This window comes from Eleutherodactylus coqui, chromosome 2, assembly GCF_035609145.1.
Source record: "Eleutherodactylus coqui strain aEleCoq1 chromosome 2, aEleCoq1.hap1, whole genome shotgun sequence".
NCBI classification, from domain to species: domain Eukaryota; kingdom Metazoa; phylum Chordata; class Amphibia; order Anura; family Eleutherodactylidae; genus Eleutherodactylus; species Eleutherodactylus coqui.
The window spans coordinates 7,070,658-7,093,250 of NC_089838.1; the positions used below are offsets into that span (position 1 = coordinate 7,070,658).

The following is a 22,593-nucleotide window of genomic DNA, read 5'->3' on the forward strand; positions in this document are numbered from 1 at the left end:
TTCTCCTCCTCTGCCCTCCTTTCCCCACCTCCGCTCTCCTCTGATCTTCAGTTTCCTCCTCTGTTCTCCTTTTCTCTCCTCCGCCCTCCCCTGCTTCTCCTCTCCTCCGCTCTGCATGCTCCTCCTCCACCCGCCTCTGCCCTCCTTTCCCCACCTCTGCTCTCCAGTCCCCTCCTCCGCTCTCCTTTCCCCTCCTCTGTTCTCCTTTCCTCTCCTCCCCTCTGCTCTCCATTCTCCTCCTCCGCCCGCCTCATCCCTCCTCTACCCGCCTCATCCCTCCTCTACCCGCCTCTGCTCTCCTCATCCCTCCTCTGCTCTCCTCAGCCCGCCTCCGCTCCCCTCAGCCGTCTCTGCCCTCCTTTCCCCACCTCCGCTCTCCTCTGATCTCCAGTTCCCTCCTCTGCTCTCCTTTCCCCTCCTGCACCCTCACCTGCTTTTCCTCTCCTCCGCTCTGCTCTCCATTCTCCTCCTCTGCCCTCCTTTCCCCACCTCCGCTCTCCTCTGATCTCCAGTTCCCTCCTCTGCTCTCCTTTCCCCTCCTGCACCCTCACCTGCTTCTCCTCTCCTCCGCCTCAGTCCTTCTTTCCCCGCCTCTGCTCTCCTCATCCCTCCTCTGCCCTCCTTTCCCCACCTCCGCTCTCCTCTGTTCTCCTTTCCCCTCCTCCGCCCTCCTTTCCCCTGCCCGCCTCTCCTCCGCTCAGCTCTCCATTCTCCTCCTCCGCCCGCATCATCCCTTCTCTGCTCTCCTCAACCTGCCTCCCTCCGCTCTCCTCAGCCCGCCTCCGCTCTCCTTTCCCCTCCTCCGCTCTCCTTTCCCCACCTCCGCTCTCCTCCGCCTGCCTCATCCCTCCTCAGCCCCCCTCATTCCTCCTCTGCTCTCCATTCTCCTCCTCCGCCCGCCTCTGCTCTCCTCAGCCCGCCTCCGCTCTCCGCCTCTGCCCTCCTTTCCCCACCTCCGCTCTCCTCTGTTCTCCTTTCTCCTCCTACGCCCGCCTCTGCTCTCCTCCGCCTGCCTCATCCCTCCTCATTCCTCCTCTGCTCTCCATTCTCCTCCTCCGCCCGCCTCTGCTTTCCTCAGCCCGCCTCATCCCTCCTCTACCCGCCTCATCTCTCCTCATCCCTCCTCTACCCGCCTCTGCTCTCCTCATCCCTCCTCTACCCGCCTCTGCTCTCCTCATCCCTCCTCAGCCCCCCTCATTCCTCCTCTGCTCTCCATTCTCCTCCTCCGCCCGCCTCATCCCTCCTCTACCCACTTCTGCTCTCCTCAGCCCCCCAGTTCCCTCCTCCGCTCTGCTTTGCCCTCCTCCGCTCTCCTTCCCTCTCCTCCTCTCCCCGCCTCCGCCCTCCTCTCCCGCTTTTCCCGCCCAGAAGCCTCTCCCATAAAAGGACAATAGAGAAGCGGGAAGAGTGACGTCACCGCCCGCATGCAAATGAGCTTGATTGAAGAGAAGCTGAGCGTGGGAACCGCGCAGGCGCAGTACGAGCGGGCTCTATAGCAGCGGACTGAAGAGTTTGATTTTCTGCAACATTGCAAGAAGAACCGGAGAGAAAAAGTTGCAGTAAGTTCTTATCGTCCTCGTGCGTGTGACAAGTCGCGATAATAGCGTGCGCTGAGAGCCTGGCGATAGTGGCAGCGCGTGTGGCCGCAGCGCCCCGTGCATCGTGTCACTTGTCAGCGCTTCATGGACGGCTGTAATGTGGCGGCGCCGAGCAGACATGCCGTGCGGCGGCCGCGGTGCAGCGGGGTGCAGTGTCGGTGCCGTGTGCCAGCGGTGCACGCTTCCCCCATTGTTCGGTGCCCGTGGCCGGCCTCCTCCTCCCGGGGTCCCCGCCTGCACGATGCCGTGTCCGCCGGGCGCTCGCTGACACCCCCCGTATCTGCAACAGATGGGACTGCTGAAGTTCCCTCCGTGGGTCCGGGGCGCCGTGCTGCACTCTGCGGGGGGATCTGTGGGGGGCCGGGGGGCTGCATGCAGCAGAACAAAGGTGAGACCAGAGCCGGATCACCTGCGAGCCCCCCTGAGACCACCCCCGTGCTTGTGGGGGGTCCTGCAGGGTCCATGCGGCCGGTGCAGAAAGAAAGCGTCGGACCTTTAACTGGAGGACCTCCTGGCTGCTGCCGTGTGCGGTGCAGGACCTTGTGGGCCCCCTGATGCCCCCGAATCCAAGACCTGGTCGCTGATCAGTGCTCGATGTGAGCAGAAGTGCTGCAGTGGTTCTAAATGTCGCCCTGCATAGTAGGGGGGCGCTGTGCGCACACGGATGTCGCCCTGCGTAGCGGGGGGGGCGCTGTGCGCACGCGGATGTCGCCCTGCGTAGCGGGGGGGGGCGCTGTGCGCACGCGGATGTCGCCCTGCGTAGCGGGGGGGCGCTGTGCGCACGCGGATGTCGCCCTGCGTAGCGGGGGGGCGCTGTGCGCACGCGGATGTCGCCCTGCGTAGCGGGGGGGCGCTGTGCGCACGCGGATGTCGCCCTGCGTAGCGGGGGGGCGCTGTGCGCACGCGGATGTCGCCCTGCGTAGCGGGGGGGCGCTGTGCGCACGCGGATGTCGCCCTGCGTAGCGGGGGGGCGCTGTGCGCACGCGGATGTCGCCCTGCGTAGCGGGGGGGGCGCTGTGCGCACGCGGATGTCGCCCTGCGTAGCGGGGGGGGGGGGCGCTGTGCGCACGCGGATGTCGCCCTGCGTAGCGGGGGGGGGGCGCTGTGCGCACGCGGATGTCGCCCTGCGTAGCGGGGGGGGGGGGCGCTGTGCGCACGCGGAGGTCGCCCTGCGTAGCGGGGGGGGGGGGCGCTGTGCGCACGCGGAGGTCGCCCTGCGTAGCGGGGGGGGGGGCGCTGTGCGCACGCGGAGGTCGCCCTGCGTAGCGGGGGGGGGGGGCTGTGCGCACGCGGAGGTCGCCCTGCGTAGCGGCGGGGGGGGGCGCTGTGCGCACGCGGAGGTCGCCCTGCGTAGCGGCGGGGGGGGGCGCTGTGCGCACGCGGAGGTCGCCCTGCGTAGCGGGGGGGGGGGGCGCTGTGCGCACGCGGAGGTCGCCCTGCGTAGCGGGGGGGGGGGGCGCTGTGCGCACGCGGAGGTCGCCCTGCGTAGCGGGGGGGGGGGGCGCTGTGCGCACGCGGAGGTCGCCCTGCGTAGCGGGGGGGGGGGGGCGCTGTGCGCACGCGGAGGTCGCCCTGCGTAGCGGGGGGGGGGGGGGCACTGTGCGCACGCGGAGGTCGCCCTGCGTAGCGGGGGGGGGGCGCTGTGCGCACGCGGCCGTCGCTGCACATGGAGATTCTCAGGCGCCACTCTTAAGGCCGTATGTGTTCTGTGTTGCCGGTCCGTATGACTTACACCAGCGGTTCTCCTCTTCCCGCAGTGCTTGCACATGTATTACATGGCGGGGCGGTTGGCGTTACAGATGGCGCTGCAGCCGTATGACGTCAGTATTTGTTTTTTATCTTCCACTGTGCAAATACTGACGGGTCCTGCTGCATCTTTAACCCCTCGGCTTCCTACATGCAGGTTATTGGCCTAGGTAACCCGGCCCGCTATGGCGCTCACCAACCTGCAATTTACCTGCGGATGCGAGGCGTCCTAATTTTAAGTGTCTCCCCTCAGTTCGGGTCACGTGGCGCTCCCGTGGCGCAGCTCTCAGCCGCGTTGGAGGATCGGCAAGTGTTCACCATTGTCTCCAATCAGAAACCTCGCTGTGTTCCGAGGAAAATATAAGACCCCCGTGACGCCACTCAGAAGAAAGCGGTTCATGTGTCTCGCAACGCACAAACTTCAGTGTGTAAGCGGCCTCGGGTTCAAGGGAACATTTGGTAAAGCGCAGCAGGTTACCCGCAGTGGAGCCGCTCAATCACAGTTTTTTTTTTTTTTTTTTTCTTTAAACCCTCCTATTGTCTCGTTACGTGAAAACGCCTGTAAATGTACAAATATGTAAAGTTCTCATTAAGGCGCCATGTCCGTGGGCGGAATAGAATTGCGGAATGATAATCTGCAGTACAGACCACCCATAGAGAAACATGGGCGCCGCAAATGACACAAAGCATGCAGACTTGATTTGCGGGCCTTTAGGTCTGTAAAACACATGACAACGCGCCCCATTTCGGTTCGGGTCCCGCGGAGACGGCTTCCGTTGAAGTCAATGAAGGCGGACGGAGAGCAGATCCCACAGGAAAGCGGATTTAAATATATATATAGCTGTACTGCGCATGTCTGAGCGCGAACCGTGCGGACCATCCACAGTACAGATCTCCCAGCAGAAGAGGTCCGCGTGACCGTCGCCTGTCCGCACAAGTACGCGGGGGTCCTTGGCCGTGGGCAAAATGGGATTTCGCTGCGGGCTCCTGCATGGGGAACCAGACCGTGGACATGAGGCCTGACCCAAATGTGTATAAGGAGTATGGTCTTGTGGTGAGGGGTTATAGGGCAGGTGTTAGGCCGCCTGTCCACAGGCATAGCCATGTCCCACGGCAGATCTCCGCCACGGGAGCCGCCGCCAGGGAGCAGGAGACGGCTGACGGTTCTCCGCACTGAGCCTCTCTGACAGATAGGCTCACCATGGAGAACTGCGGTAAATCGCAGCATGCTGTGATTCAAATCCCGCTATGGAAAGCTTCAGGCAGCGTGATTCGCTGCTGGTTTATCGCCCGTGGACATGCAGCCTTACTGCGGTGCTCACGGTTTGTTGACTTAGTCTGTAGTACTGCATAGATACTTCACATGCTACGTGAGCGCAAGAAAGAACGCGGCATGTTGTTTTTCTTGCCACGGATGTACACAAGATAGAGCGCATTGTTCACTAGGGGTGCGTATATACATGTGCCTATATGATATTACGTATGGGCGGCGTGGGACATATAAACAAAAATAACAGGTGTACTGTGCATGGCAGCGTGCATGAGTATTCTTGTGCAGTACCACTATGTCGCCATACACGGCAGTATGCAGGGTCGCATCCGCCTCCACAGCTTTAAAACCGGTGCCGGACACCCGCAGCGTATTGCTTCACAGCCGTGTGAGCCTGGCGATGTTCTGATAGCACATCGTCCCTCAGACAGCCAGGGTGATCGCAGGGCCTTTTATAGGGACAATCGTCCTGACAAGGGCGGCCCCGCTCAAAGGCGAAGACCAACACTGCATCCAATCCTATAGCATCTTCTGGCATGCAGCCTATCAAGCGATGGGCAATCAGTAATGGCAGCCCGGGGGGCGGGCATTATTTATTCTGCATATCAAATGTCAGAATTGTTCATGGTTTTTTTTGTTTTGTTTTTTGTTTGTCACCTTCATTCCCAAAATAAAGGTGATCAAAATCTCATACTACACCCAATATAACAAAATGTCATCTTTTTCAATCTCGCCCCACTTAAACAGGTTTAAACCTTTTTTAGTACATTATATGGGACATTAAATTGTACCATCCTAAAACAAGCCCCCATGTAGCAGTGTTAAATAAAAAACCCCTTTGTAGGTTGTGCTCTTATGAGGCAGGATTGATGGCGGTCACACGTGGAGCTGTCGGGTCGTGACACTTGTGGCTTATCTTGGTCAGATCATATCTTTCTGTGGTCACGGCAGTCACCCAAACCCTAAACAAATCACTTGGTCAGATCATATCTTTCTGTGGTCAAGGCAGTCACCCAAACCCTAAACAAATCACTTGGTCTGGCTGAGGCTGACAAGGGGAAGGGGGGGGGGGGGGGGCGCAAAGCTGTGTATTAAATTGAAAGTTTTTTTGTTAGTGTGTGGATTCTTGTACTTTGTGAAAAAGTTTTCGGTTTGGAGTCACAGGCCTCTCCTGTGTTTTTGGCTAATAAAGGGAAAAAGAAAAATTACCGCTGAGCCCCTGTGAGGAGAGGGGGGGGGGGGGGGGTAAGAGTGAGTTAACAATGAGTCCAACTTCGCTGGTCAGAAGTTGCAGGAGAGGAGAGAGCAGAGGGAAACTAAGCCATCAGTCCAGCCTCACTGACTTGTGCTGCGGTTGCTATATACAGTGATATGTAGAGACTGCAGAAGACTAAGGTTGCAAAAAATTCAATTCTATTTTAAATATGATTTTCAGCCAAAAATACATGTATTTAAAGGGATGCTGTCACCAGGTTCATGAAGTCTGACTGAGAGCTGAGCTCCGTCTGCATGATGCTGGTGAAGAGAAGCTGGCACGGCCCACCTCTGACATGGAGCTCAGTCAGTCGGACTTCATGAATCTGCTGATACTTTAAGAACACATATTCACTGAAAAAGCCAAAAATACCTGAAAGTCTGCAAAGCAGACACGGTCGCCATAGGCACGATCGCCATAAGGCAGGCACAATCGCCACCGGCACAATCGCCGTAGGGCAGGCGCAATGGCCTTAAGCCCTGAAAATATGTAGTCAGCCAGACAATATTGTCTGGCTGACTACATATTTTCAGGGCTTAAGGCCATTGCGCCTGCCCTACGGCGATTGTGCCGGTGGCGATTGTGCCGGTGGCGATTGTGCCTGCCTTATGGCGATCGTGCCTATGGCGACCGTGTCTGCTTTGCAGACTTTCAGGTATTTTTGGCTTTTTCAGTGAATGTGTTTTTTTCTTTTTCCTCACCTCTGTGATTTTTTGCTGATACTTTAAGGGGTGAAATATTTTTTATATAATTTTTTTTTTTTTTTTTTTTTTTTTTTTAAGACCGTGCAGACTTCTGCATAAATGGGTCCAGACCTGTGTGTGTATTTATAAACATGATTTTTAGGAAAACCCTGTAAAGTCAGGCCGCCTTCACACGAACAGATACCGTCCATAGCATGCTATGGACAATCTATTCTTTCTACACACTCGTGGAAACTAACCGCAATTTCCGTGAGTGGAGGAAAAACTGCAACCCGCTCCGTTTTTCTGTGTTGTCCGCATGGAGGGCTTTCATTGAAGTCCATGGAAGCCATCTGACCCGTGACCCATCCACTATTGACCTGCGCTGTTGCTAGGCAAACAAAAAAATAAAATAAAATAAAAGAAATCTGTACTGCGCATGTCCAGCGGCTCACTGCGACCATCCACAGTACTGAAAAAGAACAATTGACAGGTACGTGGGGTTGCCAGCTGGGCACAGGGTCGGATTCTGCTGCGGGCTCCTGCAGGTAATGAAGATTTTATTTTGGACAGCATTCATAGAATGTGGTACCGGGCTACTTTTCCGTGGCTCACCGTGGGGAGAGACCCCTCTTATAGTCACACTAAGACATGAGTCCGGTGTGTCTTTGATCGTTAACCGCTTACTTTGTCATTGGGCGCATCGCACGCTCATATGCTGCTGCCAATGAGCATAAGCCAAACTACATCCATCCATCCCTTACTAGTCCGGTGTCGCCAGAAGAGCAAAATGTGATTGTTCCCAGCAAGAGAAACCAGTCGTTGTAGATGTGATACCTTTTTAATGGCTAACAAAAATACATGATGATACAGCGAGCTTCCGAACCTTTCAGGGACCTTCCTCAGGCATGATGGAACAGATCTGAAGAGGAATGTATGTACTTATGACAAGGCACAGACATGATGTGATTAACTTGAACTTGAAAGGAAACTACTACTGGATGAGAAGAGAAATAAGAACCTACTTAGTCAACTGATAAAGATGTGACTGTTTTATGGTCCCTAAATTAGTGTTAGGGGGTCACCAGGCCAGAGTGTTATCTGTGCTATAAAGATCTCCATTGCATGCAATCCAAAGCCTTAGTGGCACCCAATGAGGCCGCCGCTCTGGAGCCCATGTTTGGCCGACCTGCATATTGAGAGCATCTTATGTTTATTGAAGTAACTTTAGATGGCATGAATCCTGTTTGATCCAGGCGGATTAACGATTTAATCTCATGAATCAGCCGATTAGCCGGTCGCTTAACATCAGCTGTTAATTAGGCGGGCGCAAACAAGCGTATCTCGCAGCGTGCCGGCTTTGAGATCTATGCTTGCAGCTAGTATGCAATTATGTTACGTACTAGCGGCGTGCCCCCAATCGCCATATACTATCTTGGTGTGTGTACAAGCATAATAAGCGCCTAGATAAAACATGCTGTGGTTTTTCCTTGCGCACTTATTTTGCGCCATTAGTGGGAGCAGCGTTGCAGGCTATGGGATATTGGTACAGTGCAGGATCACTGAATCATCCCAGATGACTGTCCAGCCTCTGAAGACTTCCATTGAAGGAGAACTCGCCACCTCCTGTGGCAATCTGTTCCACTCATTGATCATCTTCAGGCTACATCCACATGAGCAAGCACTATATCGGGCTGGGAAACTTGGCCTGATATCGCGCTTGCTAACATGAGGTTTGCCTTTAAAAGCACCTTGCATCGCTTCTGCGAAATTGCGACCCTCAGGCATGTGTTGCATGCATGTCAGAGGACTGCAAGTGTTTCCCATTGATTTCAATAGGAAACTCGCACTGCACTCGCATGGATGTCTCACGGCATGAGTGCCATGTGATGTTTTTTAAGGTCCTATTGGAAATGGTGATGCTGCATGATCTCAGCCGCAGCAGAGGATCCCTTCCTCCCTGAAGTGATGCAAGGCCGTAGTCGCATGACAATTCCTCGCATCCCTATGAATTCACACGGTGGCCGGATTCACAGCCCCAGATTGCGCTTGCCTGTGTGAAGTTGGCCTAAGTCCATTCAAAAGAATGGACTTTATATTCGTGTGCCTAAGGCCTACCGGTAACTGCAGTACAAGACTTCCGTAGATTTCAATGGGGGCTCGCAGACATGCGCTCGATCTGCTCTGTTCTGCCACGATTAACACACCTCATCACCCATCATAATGAGGTGCGTAAAAACCAGTTATAGGCAGTAAGCTATGGCGGTAAAATCGTGTTTTGCTGCGATCAAAATCGTGGCGACTTGACGACGCTCTGAGAGTGGCCTTGGTATCAGTGTTTTTGTGTTCTATCTGTGTGTCTCCTCCTCCCTCAGTTTCATCCCATTGCTTCTGGTCTTTCCTTGTACAGATGAGAATAGGGCTGATCCCTCTGCACTCTGACAGCCCGTCAGATATTTGTAGACAGATATTAAGTCTCCTCTCAGCCTTCTCTTCTGCAAGCTGAACATTCCCAGATCCTTTAACCGTTCCTCAGAGCATTGTTTGCAGATATTAGGGCCACCTGCAAATGACCAGGTTTGAATTGTGGAATCTGTGATAGTTTCCTGGACCAACCACTGCATCCTGCACCAATTCAAAAAGAGCATCAGCATGTCTGGTGAGGTCTGACTAAGGAAGAGTAGAGGGGATAATGACCTCACGTGATCTAGACTCTATGCTTCTCTTATTACATCCCAGAATTGTGTTTGCATTTTTGACTGCTGCATCACATTGTTGACTCATGTTCAGTCTATGATCTATTAGTATACCCAAGTCTTTTTCACATGTGCTGCTGCTTAGCCCAGTTCCTTCCATTCTGTATGTTTGTTTTTCATTTTTCTTGCCCAGAAGTAGGACTTTGCATTTCTCCTTGTTAAATACCATTCTGTTAGTTGCTGCCCACTGTTCAAGCTTTTCTAGATCTTTTTGAATACTCTCTCTCTTCCCTAGTGTTAGCTATCCCTACTAGCTTTGTGTTGTCTGCAAATTTGATCAGTTTCCCACAATTCCCTCCTCCTGATCATTTATAACAATGTTGACCAACACTGGGCCCAGGACAGAGCCTTGTGGTCCCCACTTGATACATTCTCCCACTTGGATGTGCAGCCATTTATGACCCCTCTGAGTACGATCACTCGGCCAGCTGTGAATCCATCTAACAGTTGCCTTGTCAATCCCAGATTTGGTCATTTTTTTTCAATAAGTATGGTATGAGAAACTTTGTCAAATGCTTTACTAAAGTTAACACAGGAGATGGAGGGAGTGTATAGATGGATATCATAAAAGTGATGGCATGCTGCCACCAGGTCTCCCTCTTCATTTTGTATTCTGGAGATGTGAGAAGACCCCCCCCCCCCCCCCCCCCACCCTACTTCCCTTTCCTCCAAAATACCTCTAAGGTGGAAGAATCTTTTCCAGGAGGCGGTCTGCAATGGGGTATGATTAGATGCCACCTGACTAAGGTCTCATGTACATAGGTGTCAGGAGCCCGCAGTGGATTCCGACCCTGGCCAAGGACACTACTTACCTGCCCGGTTCTACACTTGCGGATATGTGTGACAGCACTGGCCGGCGCACATGTGCAGTAGAGATTTTTTTATTTTTTTTCCCTTTAAATCTGCTTTTTTGTGCAATCCGCGGATCGGACGTCTTCCATTGACTTCAGCGGTAGCCGTCTGTGTGGGAACCGCAGCAAAATGGAGCATGCTGTGATTGGTCTGTTTTCCAGACCAAAAGGTCCACAAGACAAACCCACATGCTTTAATTCAGCTGCGGACGCCATGTCTCCCTATGGGCGGCTTGAACTGCAGATAGCCCATACCGATGTCCCACGCGGATTCTGCAATGCATATTTGCCCGTGGACCTGAGGCCTAAGAGTAATTTGAACAGGACTACATAGAAAATCCGTTTCCATGTTACAGTACATCTGATTTGGGCAAGAGGTAGATTTAACGACAAATGCTGTATAAAAATACCCCGAAGTTAGGCCTTCATTGCCTCCTAAACACCTAATGGCGATGCAGACCCGACGCTCATGCAGTCTATTGACACGTGGGGCTTTTCTCATAGCGTCGTCTATTCTGTGAATTTGTGGAAATCTCCATTATTTCCGATACGTGAGAGAAAAATCGCATCGCACTTGTATATGTGAGCGCCATATGATCAAAATGGGATTTTTTTGTTATTTTTTTTTTTCCTCTCATAATGCATCGCACTTGCAAAGAAAATTGTAAGTTAGCAAATTCGCCATCGATCAGAGTCTCTTGGACTGATATTGGACTTGTTTGTCAATGCGCTATAAAGAGATTATTGATCTGCAACTATAGAATTCCATTCCTCCCCATAGAGGCTTCCTCACTTTTTTTTATTTATTTATTTATTTTTTTGTAGGGTTGAAAAATCCCAGCACGCCCGATTCTTTTATTTAGGGACCAAAATGGCCCAATGAAATCAATGGGTTTGTGTAAAAAGGCAGTAAATACTTAAACGTGTTCATTGCGTTTTCACACATGTTGTCAACAAAGTCCGTGTCCCTCCCACACGCACCGGGCCTTCATTATACCCATTTATTAATTTTTTTTTGCACATGAACACAGCAGATGCAACACTGACATTTAAAAGGGGGGGGGGGGTAAAAAACCGCACAAAGAACCATACCTGCGCAGTGACATTGGTCCATTTTTCACGGACCAACACTCATACCCCCTTGTAAACGGCCGCTTAACGTTTTCTCCGATGTGTATTTAAATAAATCTTGGTATTTGTATAGCGCCAACTTATTACGCAGCGCTTTCAGGTAATTATTACTTAATTACCCCCCACCAAGCTGGGTTCTCATTTTACCGACCTCGGAAGGATGGAAGGCTGAGTCAACCTTGAGCCGGCTACCTGACGCATGTGGGGATCGAACTTGCAACCTTCAGGTCGTAGGCGAGAGCTTACACTCTGCGCCACACGAGGTATTTAAAGTGTTACGTGTGCGTTCTAAAAAATGTTCACCTGTCATAAAGACATTGTCAAAAGTTGGGACCTCTGGGGCTCTAGCTGCTGAGATGCCCACCGATGGCTCGATGGAGCCAGCTGAAGCGCGGTCACTGCTCGCTCGCTGAAGGCTGACTTGATAGGACTGCGTGTAGAACTAACAAGTAGTGACGGCATGTATTCCTTGTCCTTCATCTTCATTGAACCCTAAACCAAAGAAGCCCTTTAAGACTTGGCAGCCGATCCTGTCTTAGAACTACCATTGGAAGCCCCATGGGGCTGTGCTTCTAGTAAGGTAGAAGGTTCTGCTCCGTTCCTCCTTTAGTTCTCCCTGGCAGTCCACCTTGAGACCTTCATGTTCTTCTCATTGTCCAGAGCCTTGTATATGGAGTCTTCGGTTCGTTGGGTATTAACTATCTTTGCTTGTTCCCCTCTCAGCTTGTCTAATTCAAGAAAGAATAAAAAATGATTGGATTTTACAAACCAAAGACCTACCGAAGCTCCCGGGGCTGCTGCATCTGCAAAGCCAAGTCCTCCAGCAGCAGATTTACGGACAGCAAGCGCTACGAGGGCGACTTCCAGGATTGTTTTGGGTAAGGATGTCTTGCCAGTGTGGATGGTGTATAGCCCTTCATAGGAAACCATAGTGCTTGACTGACTGTAATACTAGCCAGGGCCAGAGTGTGGGTGGGTATGAGCTGTAGCGCCCCCAACTGTCTGCATGGGGCTTTAGCCATAAAAACTAATCTTCCTCCTTTATTCTATAGACTTCGTGAAATGCGTACAGGAGATATCTGCAACGCCTGTGTCCTTCTAGTGAAGAGGTGGAAGAAACTTCCCTCCGGCTCCAAGAAAAACTGGAATCATGTAGGTGGCTTTCTGTTTTATCTCCTGCACTAGTCACCACTAGGGGGAGCCAGCTGTGTATGGATTTATATTTCTCCCATTAACTCTTAAAGGATATGCCTAATTGGAATCTAGAACACAACGAATTTTAGAATTTTCATCTCCATTTTTCAAAAGCCGTAACTTTAAAGTTTCCTGTCCACATAGCAGTATGAGGACTCGTTCGCTGCATGGTGGGCTGTGGCTGTTATTGGGACCGTTTAGGGGTTCATCTGGGGAGGGAAAAGTACGCCAATTCTGTCATTTTCAGGGAGGTTTCCAGCGGTTGCTATGCAGAAGAGATGACTACTTTATTTCCTGTAGGTCGGTACAACCATGAGGCTGCTGAAACTATTTTAGCAATGAAGAGAATTTTTTCAAAAAGTTCTAATCTATTTTTCCATCCCTGCATTACAAGACCCAGACTTTTCCACGGACCGTTCCATGAAGGCTTCTTTGCGTCACTAACTCGGCTTTTAATGGTGTGACGTGCCTTTTTTTTTTTAATGGTATTTGCCGTGAAGAATAACTAGTTTAATTCTATTGAACTGGTCATTACGAATGTGGCGATGCCAAATATTTTTTTCTTTGGGTTCCTTTTAACCTCTTAGTGATGAACCCTGTTTGCGCCTTAGTGATGGAGCCACATTTTGGAAATCTGACGTGTTACTTTAACATAGAATAACTCCATAAAGGTTTTGCATATCCCAGTGATTCTGACATGTTCCGTTGCTGGCGTCCTCGTCTCCATGGTGCCGTCTAATTTTCAGCGTCTAATCGCCCGATTAGACGCGCTTGCGCAGTCCGGTCTTCTCCGTGTTGAATGGGGCCGCTCGTGCTGGAGAGCTGCTCCTCGTAGCTCCGCCCCCTCACGTGTGCCGATTCCAGCCAATCAGGAGGCTGGAATCGGCAATGGACCGCACTGAAGACCTGCGGTCCACCGAGGGTGAAGATCCCGGCGGCCATCTTCGCAAGGTAAGTAAGAAGTCACCGGAGCGCGGGGATTCGGGTAAGTACTATCCGTTTTTCTTTTTTTTTTTTTTTTTCAACACATGCATCGGGTTTGTCTCGCGCCGAACGGGGGGGCTATTGAAGAAAAAAAAAAACCCGTTTCGGCGCGGGACAACCCCTTTAATATTGAGGATTTGTGCCCAAAATGGATCCCTCTGTTTTTCCTGTGTTCAGAAACATACCCATTGTAGCCCTAATACGATGTATCTATATACATTGTCTCCATGCACAATGGGGAGTAGCTCATGAGTCCGGGGATGCGAGTGTTATACTTACAACCCCGATGGCGGCCGCATTGAAGTGCTTTGAGCAATGTAGCTAAGTAGTTTGCCCATTATAAAAATAGAACATGTGGACTACTTAATGCATTGATCAGCGGGGAAGTAAGTAGATCACTTCTGGATTCAGTGGGGTCACTGACTTTTAGCCCATAAGATTAGCTTACAGGGGTAATATTAGGTGATCAGTTCCCTTTAACCTATATTAGTATGTAGTTGTCTCCTCCTAGTGGTTTTTGTAGGCAACCAAACTTGTATTGCTTTTTATTATAGGGGTGTAGCTTGTATTCATGGATGGGATTCAAAAAAATTTAACATTTTAAAACCTTGCACCTCCTAGAAAGTACTTTATGGTACAAATTGTACACTGCATTACTCTGACCGGGTTTTTCTCCTCTTGCAGGTTGTAGATGCCCGTGGGGGGCCCAACCTAAAAACACTGCGACTCAGGCCAAAACGGATCCGGTCTCTGGCAGCGCGGAGAATGAAAAACAGACAGGTTTTGAAGATGAAGAAAAGTCTCTGTAAGTTCTTTTTTCTTCCCTGCTTCTTTTGGTAGAATTATTGTATAATCAATAGTAGTGCAACTTTTAAGGGGAGTTTGTAGAGAGAATTGCTTGCTTCACTCATTAGGAAAGCTTTAAACAATATGGGAAGGGAAGTGAAAGGCAAAAATATACAGCTAATTAATACATTTTAGACCCTTGCTATTGGAAGTGGAAAGAAAGAACAGAGAAAAAATATTTAGAAGGAAAGTAGGGGAGCAAGAGACCCCGATCACAAACTAACATGTTTCTACCCAAAGCATTGGAAACAAACAAGGAGAACTTGAGCTCCTAACACAGGAAGAGAAATATGATGTCCTAGGCGTCACAGAAACGTGGTGGGATGATACACCCTGCAAGGGTTGAAGGATACAGCTTATTATAAGAAACAGACCTAAAAATAGGGGAGTAGTTATTGCATTATATGTTAGGAAAACATTCATCTTCATAGCATGGGAGTTCTGTAGGAACTGTTTGGGTAAGAATACAAGAAGAGAACAGGAAGGACACCATTGTAGGCATTTACTGTAGGCCGCCTGGACAGGCAGAAGATATGGAGGAACTCTTTCTATATCAGATGGCCAAGCTCTCAAAAAAAACATGACACAGTGATCATGTGAGATTTTGCCCATCCAGACATTTGTTGGTAATCTCTCAGGTAAAAGTAATGGATCCAACAAATTCTTATCGGCTCTTGCTGACAACTTAACTTCCAAAAGGTAGAAGAGCAAACAAGGGGATCTGCTATCTTGGACCTAATTCTTACCAACAGGGAGGGAATGGTTGAGGAAGGAAGGGTGGCTGGGACCTTAGGAGGCAGTGATTGTGCTTTCCTTGGATGGTGGATAACAAGGGGAGGAAGACCTGAGAAGACTCAGACCTCAAGGATGGATTTCAGAAAGGTAGATTTTAATGAATCAGAAAGAGGATATGAAAAAGCCAATCGCTGGATGTTCTTAAGGACAGAAATGTCCAAGAAGGTTGGGAAATATTGTGGAATGAGATTCTCAAAGCATAATCATTAACCATCCCTAAAAGAAGGAAGAATGGGAAGCATTTAAAGAGACCAGGATGGATGAACACAGAACTTGTACATATGTTAAACGAAGAAAAATATGTTTATTAATGAGCGGGGAATATCTAAAGAAGAATATAATGCGGTCTGCAGAAACTGTAGGGCAAGTGTCAGAAAAGCTAATAATGAATTGAGGCTTGCAACAGAGGCCAAAAGCAATAAAGGATTTGGGGGGTATGTCAAAGGCAAAGAAAAGCTGCTATAGGATGCTTACAAGATGAAAATGGTTAACTGGTTAAGAATGATGAGAAGGCCAAACCTTCTATATCTGCTTTCTCTCAGAAAGTAGATGTAACATCAGCTGATCTTCCTCGTGCTATTAAAAGAATGCAGGCTATCTAAGTAGAGAGATGGTAAGGGAACACTTGGCTAACTAATTCAAGTCTTGGGTTCTGGATGAATTGCATCCTAGGATACTAAAGGAAGCAGCGGAGGTACTTGCTGAACCACTTGTCGTAATATTTGACAATTCCTGGAGAACAGGAGAAGATTTGAAAAAGAGCAAATGTCCCTATATTCAAAAATGGGAAGAAGGTGGATCCAGGAAACTACCAGCCTGTGAGCCTGACTTCTGTACCGGGAAAGATCTTTGAACAAATTATTAAACAGCATGTATACAAGTACTTGGATGAGAATGGAGTAATTAACCAGAGCCAGCATAGGTTTGTAACAAGTCATGCCAGACTAATCTAACTTCCTTCTATGACAGAATTACCAATTGGGTTGATCAGAGAAACGCAGTGGATATAGTATGAATTGATTTTACTAAAGCATTTGACAAAGTAGCTCATAGCATACTAATTGAGAACATGACTGACTATGGGATTGACAAGGCAACTGTTAGGCGGATTCACAACTGCCTGAGTGATCGTACTCAGAGTGGTCATAAATGGCTGCACATCCAAGTGGAAGAATGTATCAAGTGGGGACCACAAGGCTCTGTCCTGGGCCCAGTGTTGGTCAACATTTTATAAATTATCTGGAGGAGGGAATTGTGGGGAACTGATCAAATTTGCTGATGACACAAAGCTAGGAGGGATAGCTAACACTGGGGAAGAGAGAGAGTATTCAAAAAGATCTAGAAAAGCTTGAACAGTGGGCAGCGACTAACAGAATGGTATTTAACAAGAAAAGATTAACTAAAGCAAGTTCAGACAAGGTTACCAAGATGGTGAGCGGTCTGCAAATCATGTCCTATGAGGAACGGTTAAAGGATCTGGGAATGTTTAGCAGAAGAGAAGGCTGAGTGGAGACTTAATAGCGGTCTACAAATATCTGAAGGGCCGTCACAGTGCAGAGGGATCAGCCCTATTCTCATCTGTACAAGGAAAGACTAGAAGCAATGGGATGAAACTGAGGGAGGAGACAGATTAGATATTAGACAGTGAGGGGATCAATGAGTGGAACAGATTGCCATGGGAGGTGGGGAGTTCTCCTTCAATGGAAGTGTTCAAACAGAGGCAGGACAAATATCTGTCTGGGATGATTTAGTGACTCCTGCGGCGAGCAAGGCGTTGGACCCAATGACCCTGGAGGTCCCTTCCAACTCTACTATTCTATCTCGTTTTGGCAAATTCCTTCTTTGCATTTAAAATGTGACTTTTTTTAAGCCTCCCGCCACTTCTGAAAAGTCACAAGAATAGAGTGCAGAGTTAAGAGGGAGCAGCGGGGCCCATTGAGGTCTTTCAGCTTTACTGTAATTTGCCTCAGTTAAGGCAAATCATTATTGCAGTGCTACACTTACCCATAACACGTGTTTATTTATTTTGCGCGGTGATGTCTGAAGATGTGCCAAACTTACTTCTCAAGCTCTGTGGCTGCAGGGAAACCTTTATTGTGTTTAGAGGTTGTTTGCTGTATGTCACCTGACTGGTCTTCTGTCGTCTTGCAGATTCTGGGGCCCACAGTACGGCTTCCAGCGCTTCACCCACCCACTCGTACTCTTGTAGTAACCACTCCGATACAGACACGGACACAGAGCTCCGCACTGCCCCCAGCAGAAACTCCACTTTCTCCTTCCTGGATCCAACATACTGGAAAAGGTAATGGACTAGTATCTTCACACTAATTGGATGTTACCTGGGATGGATACAGAGGAGAATACTTTTGAAAAACTTTTTAACCCTTTTTTTTTTTTTTTTTTTCTTCTCTTCCCCCTTTAGGCAGAAAGTTTGCTGTGGGATTATTTACAAAGGTCGTTATGGCGAAATTCTCATCGATGCCCAACAATACAAACCATGCTGCAGTAATAAGAAAACAGAGGAAAATGACACAAGACTATGAAGTGTCCAATAACGCAGCACTATCTATTCAGGGGCGGGCACTTCTGCCATGGACTGATGAAAAGCACCACTTTTTAAATATTTTTATGCTGTTTTTATTTGTAGATATGACTTATATTTAATGTGTAAGAGGCCGTCATCTTCCCATCTGATTATATATATATTTTTGTTACACTACTGGATAAATACAAAATGACTAAATGAACTTTTTTTTTTTTATCTGTACAATCTCCTAGTTCATATGCTGAATTGGATCTTGTGTATAACGGTCAGTAGTGTTTTTTATATGTATATTGTTGCATTCTCTCACCCCCCCCCCCCCCCTCCACTTTTTTATACTGTATTTTTACCATATTTTTTGACTGTAATGCAACCATAGAACGTCTAACCCTGGACTGGATTTACTCGCTGGAGGTTACTGTATGTTACAATGTAACTCTTGGTGAGCGCCGCCCGTCCTTATCGATAGGACTTCTCAGGATGACATGGGACGTGCCTTGCCCTCATTGCCTTAGGCTCTGGCTATGCATTCCTAACGCTCCTTCACTACCCTCCGTGGATTGGATGTTGTGCAGTGTTTTTTGCACTGTTTTGGGTAACCAAGGTCTGGATTGTGTAAATTTGGACTTGGTGCTATCTGTCTCCACGTTTTGAGCGGTTTTTGTTTTTACGCTAGTATAGACGTGTAGATATATTATGGTTTTTGTATTTTAGTCTTGTTTTTATGTAATCACTATTCCACACACTGAGATAATATGTGCCTAATATGAGAAGGCAGGGACTGTGGTACGCCAATAGCAATCATTACTATATGCAATAATTGGTCCACGAAGGGGACCTTCGCATGGGGCAGATTTGGGGTGCGACTTGAAACGAGGTTGAATGGTGTGGTTTTTGGCATCATAGATGGATTCTCTTGCAATCCCTGTTCAGGTGCCTGCTGCTCCATTTATTTCAGTACAGTAATGGAGCAGCACCTTGTTTGTGTGACCGCTACTGCCTTCAGTCTCCTCACTGCTGCTTAGGGGACATGGGACCTTTTTCAGGATGGGAGGTATCTTGTTGGTGAGACCTCCCCCATCAATCAGACATTTATTGCCAATGCATAGGTGATAAAAATCAATTTTGACATTAGCCCTTTAACCTTCTGTCCCGATTTGGGATGCAGAATGTTCCGATGGATTTTTTTTAAATTCTAAGTGAAGTTCCACAATACAAATGTACTACAAAAACTGCAAGGGGAATTTTTTTTTTTTTTTTCCCCCATGGTATTTGGGATATATTTAAGGATGAGCGAGTATACTCGCTAAGGCACTACTCGCTCGAGTAATGTGCCTTAGACGAGTATCTCCTTGCTCGTCCCTAAAGATTCGGGGGCCACCGCAGCTGACAGGTGAGTCGCGGCAGGGAGCAGGGGAGAGCGGGCGGGAGAGAGGGAGAGAGAGAGATCTCCCCTCCGTTCCTCCCTGTAGCTCCCCGCCCCGCGGCAGACCCCGAATCTTTAAGGACGAGCAGGGAGATACTCGTCTAAGGCACATTACTCGAACGAGTAGTGCCTTAGCGAGTATACTCGCTCATCCTTAGATATATTCTTATGCTGCATGGGGTGGAAATTCTGTTTTGTGGTGTTTTTTTTCCCCTCCATCCGGAAGAGCTTTAGGATGGGTTTACAAGGGTGTATACAAGTTGTTGCCCCTGAGTCTCGTCAGACAGCATACTGACGCCCATCCGTTTGCTGTCTGGTCTCCATAGACCACGCACATTGCATGACCAGTTCTTATCCGTTAGACTAGGACAAGCAGTGACTGTTTTTTCCCTTCACACAAACCATCAGCCTATGTGCTCAGCCTTGTAGATAATGGGAGGGTGCCGGCTGTGGAGTAGATGGCACACGGTACGAGGAAACTGCCACGTGAATTGGCCCTTAGGCCCTGTTCAGTCTATCTACATGTGCCATGCATCCTTTGTTATGGATTATCTGCCCCATGTTGCCATATTCCTTTATAGCGACCTTCCACCAGGAGACGTGGATCGCACTTGTATCTCCTTGCACGAAGGAACAAATATTGTAGTGTAGCAACCAGGTTCTGACCGGTTTCTATGGACTACCTCTTATTATGCACCGCTTTACTACTATCCGTTTGACCTCAATCATGTGGCCAGAGGGCAGCTGTAACTTTTGCCTCTTAGTCTTCTGCCTGCTAACTTCGGTCCCCCCCTCCCCTCCTTCATGGTTCAAGTGAACTGAACTTGGATTGCCATACGTTTCTAATAGTGATCCAGATTTACTCCACTTGAACTGCGGGGAGGTTCATTGTTTAATTGCCACATTACAGCCATTGGAAGAACCCTGCAAGTGTTCCATGTGTAGATATGTGGACAATGTCTCCATGTAGGACCTGTAGAGTAATGTAGGCAGGGGCTAAGCTGGTAATGGCATTGATATGTTTGCGTGTATATAATGTGTTGCTTTGATTTACCCCGCTCAGCGGGAGCAATAATATGTTGACCTGCCTCAGGTCAGTTAGCTACATAATGTCTGTAGAGGATACATCTCATATAACTTGTATCCTTCAGTCCCCTGTACACGGCCATGGCAGCCACTTTGTGGGTTTGTCAATAGTTAAAGACTGTTGTCGGACCCTACATTTTTGGTACTGGTACAATGGGCCCAGTCAATGACTGCTAATGAAGTCTCCCTCTAAAGGAGCTCAAATAAGGTCCTATGCCGGATCTGGTAACAAAATGGCTGCCGACGCTGTGTGAAGGTGGCCGCGGTATCGGGAGTCTGCGGTACCATTAATACTCTATTAGCGGAGTTCACTGAACTGTTATGGCCGCTTGTAGGTGAACCCGGCCTCGGACGCCTTCAGACAAGACTGACCTTACTTAACCCTTTAATTCTGATACCTCGAGCAAACTGTATAGTTTGTGGGCAGCTATTGTGAAGAAGCCGAACTGGAAAAGCCGAATCTGTATTCTTTAGGCTTTCTGTATTTATAAGAGTTATAATACCTCTTTAGCATTTTATTTGTAACGGTTTTCTATAATCTTCGTAATAAATGTTTGATTTTTGTATTTTGGTGTTTTGTGGATTTTATGTGGTTTAAAAAAAAAACAGCTTTAGGGAAAATTGCAGCATTTCCACTTTTTTTATAATTACTAGAAAGTCCCATTTGAGAAAACGGTAATATCGCAGTGTTATAAAAAGCGCTAGTGGGTAGAAGCCCTAATGGAGCCTTTATTTATTTTTTTCCTTTTGACTAAAATTTTGCTATGTGGTGCTGGCCTTGAAGCGCTATTACCACTTTAGGCATTATGAACGGGGAAGGTTATTCGATTCTTGCTAGAACAATATGGGAAGGGAATTGAAAGGCCAAGTAAAAATTTGCAGCTAATTTAATACATTGGAGACCCTAGCTATTAGCAGTGGAAAGAACAGGCAAAAAACTCAGCAGGCAAATAGAGGAACAAGAGACACCAATCACAAACTAAAACATTTTTACACAAATGCCCAGAGCATGGGAAACAAACAAGGAGAACTGGAGCTCCTAACAGAAGAGAAATATGATGTCATAGGCATCATGGAAACTTGGTGGGATGATACACATGATTGGAATACAAGGCTTGAAGGCTACAACTTGGTTATAAGAAATGGACCTAATAAAAGGGGAGGAAGTGTTGTATGTTAGGAAAACATTCATCTCCACAGAGATTCAAGCTTCAGAGCTGGGAGTTCTGTAGAAACTGTTTGGGTAAGAATACAAGGAGAGAACAGGAAGGACACCATTGTAGGCATTTACTATAGGCCATCTGGACAAGCAGAAGATATTGAACTCTTTCTACATCAGATGGCCAAGCTCTCAAAAAAGCTTCACATAGTGATTATGGGAGATTTTACCGATCCAGACATTTGTTGGGAATCTCTCTCTGGTAAAAGTAATGGATCCAACAAATTACTTATCGGCTCTTGGTGACAACTTTATCTTCCAAAAGATAGCAGATCCCCCTTGCTTTCTCTATCTTGGACCGAATTCTTACCAACAGGGAGGGAATGGTTGAGGAAATAAGGGTGGCTGGGACCTTAGGAGGTAGTGATTGTGCTATCCTTGGATGGTGGATAACAAGGGGAGGAAGACCCAAGAAAACTTAGACGTCAAGGTTGGTATTCAGAAATACAGAACAAGTTTGCTGATGACACTGCTTAGGGATAGCTAACAATGGGGATGAGAGGATTCAAAAGGATCTATGAAAGCTTGAAAAGTGGGCAGCAATTAACAGAATAGTATTTAACAAGGAGAAATGCAAAGTCCTACATCGAGGCAAGAAAAATATTGTGCTAAGCAGCACATGTGAAAAAAGACCTGGGTATACTAATAGATCGTAGACTGAACATGAGTCAGCAATGTGATACAGCAGCAAAAAAAGGTGAATACAATTGTGGGATGTGTTAAGAGAAGCATAGAGTCTAGATCACGAGAGGTAATTATCCTTCTACTTTTTATTTTTCCGAGAACTCCTTTGGAATACTGTGTTCAGTTCTGGGCATCCCAATTAAAAAAAAAAAAAAAAAAGACTGGATTCAGTTCAGAGAAGAGTTACCAAGATGGCGCTTGGTTTGCAAACCATACTCTGAGGAACAGTTAAAGGATCTGGGAATGTTTAGCAGAAGAGAAGGCTGAGAGGAGACTTAATAGCTGTCTACAAATATCTGAAGGGCTGTCACAGTGCAGAGGGATCAGCCCTATTCTCATCTGCACAAGGAAAGACTAGAAGCAATAGGATGAAACTGAAAGGGAGGAGACACAGATTAGATATTAGTGAGGTGATCAGTAAGTGGAACAGGTTACCACAGGAGGTGAAGAGTTCTCCTTGAATGGAAGTGTTTAAACAAAGGCTGGACAAATATCTGTCTGGGATGATTTAGTGATCCTGCAGGGGG

The 22,593-nt window shown here is 48.3% G+C and overlaps 1 protein-coding gene across 1 annotated transcript; it reads left to right on the forward strand.

Annotated features, from left to right (window-relative positions):
• The first annotated feature begins 1,462 nt into the window (after positions 1-1,462).
• On the forward strand, positions 1,463-17,955 carry SINHCAF (SIN3-HDAC complex associated factor). The gene is made up of 6 exons (XM_066590237.1): positions 1,463-1,559; positions 12,014-12,168; positions 12,343-12,442; positions 14,153-14,273; positions 17,261-17,411; positions 17,532-17,955. The coding sequence occupies exons 2-6, from the start codon at positions 12,041-12,043 to the stop codon at positions 17,650-17,652; spliced, it is 621 nt and encodes a 206-aa protein (XP_066446334.1). The 5' UTR covers positions 1,463-1,559; positions 12,014-12,040; the 3' UTR covers positions 17,653-17,955.
• Positions 17,956-22,593: the final 4,638 nt, after the last annotated feature.

Coding starts and splice junctions, on each gene's coding strand:
- SINHCAF (XM_066590237.1), top strand. CDS start 12,041: ATGATTGGATTTTACAAACCAAAGACCTACCGAAGCTCCCGGGGCTGC. Junction 12,169..12,342: donor GACTTCCAGGATTGTTTTGG/GTAAGGATGTCT, acceptor TTTATTCTATAG/ACTTCGTGAAATGCGTACAG. Junction 17,412..17,531: donor GATCCAACATACTGGAAAAG/GTAATGGACTAG, acceptor TTCCCCCTTTAG/GCAGAAAGTTTGCTGTGGGA.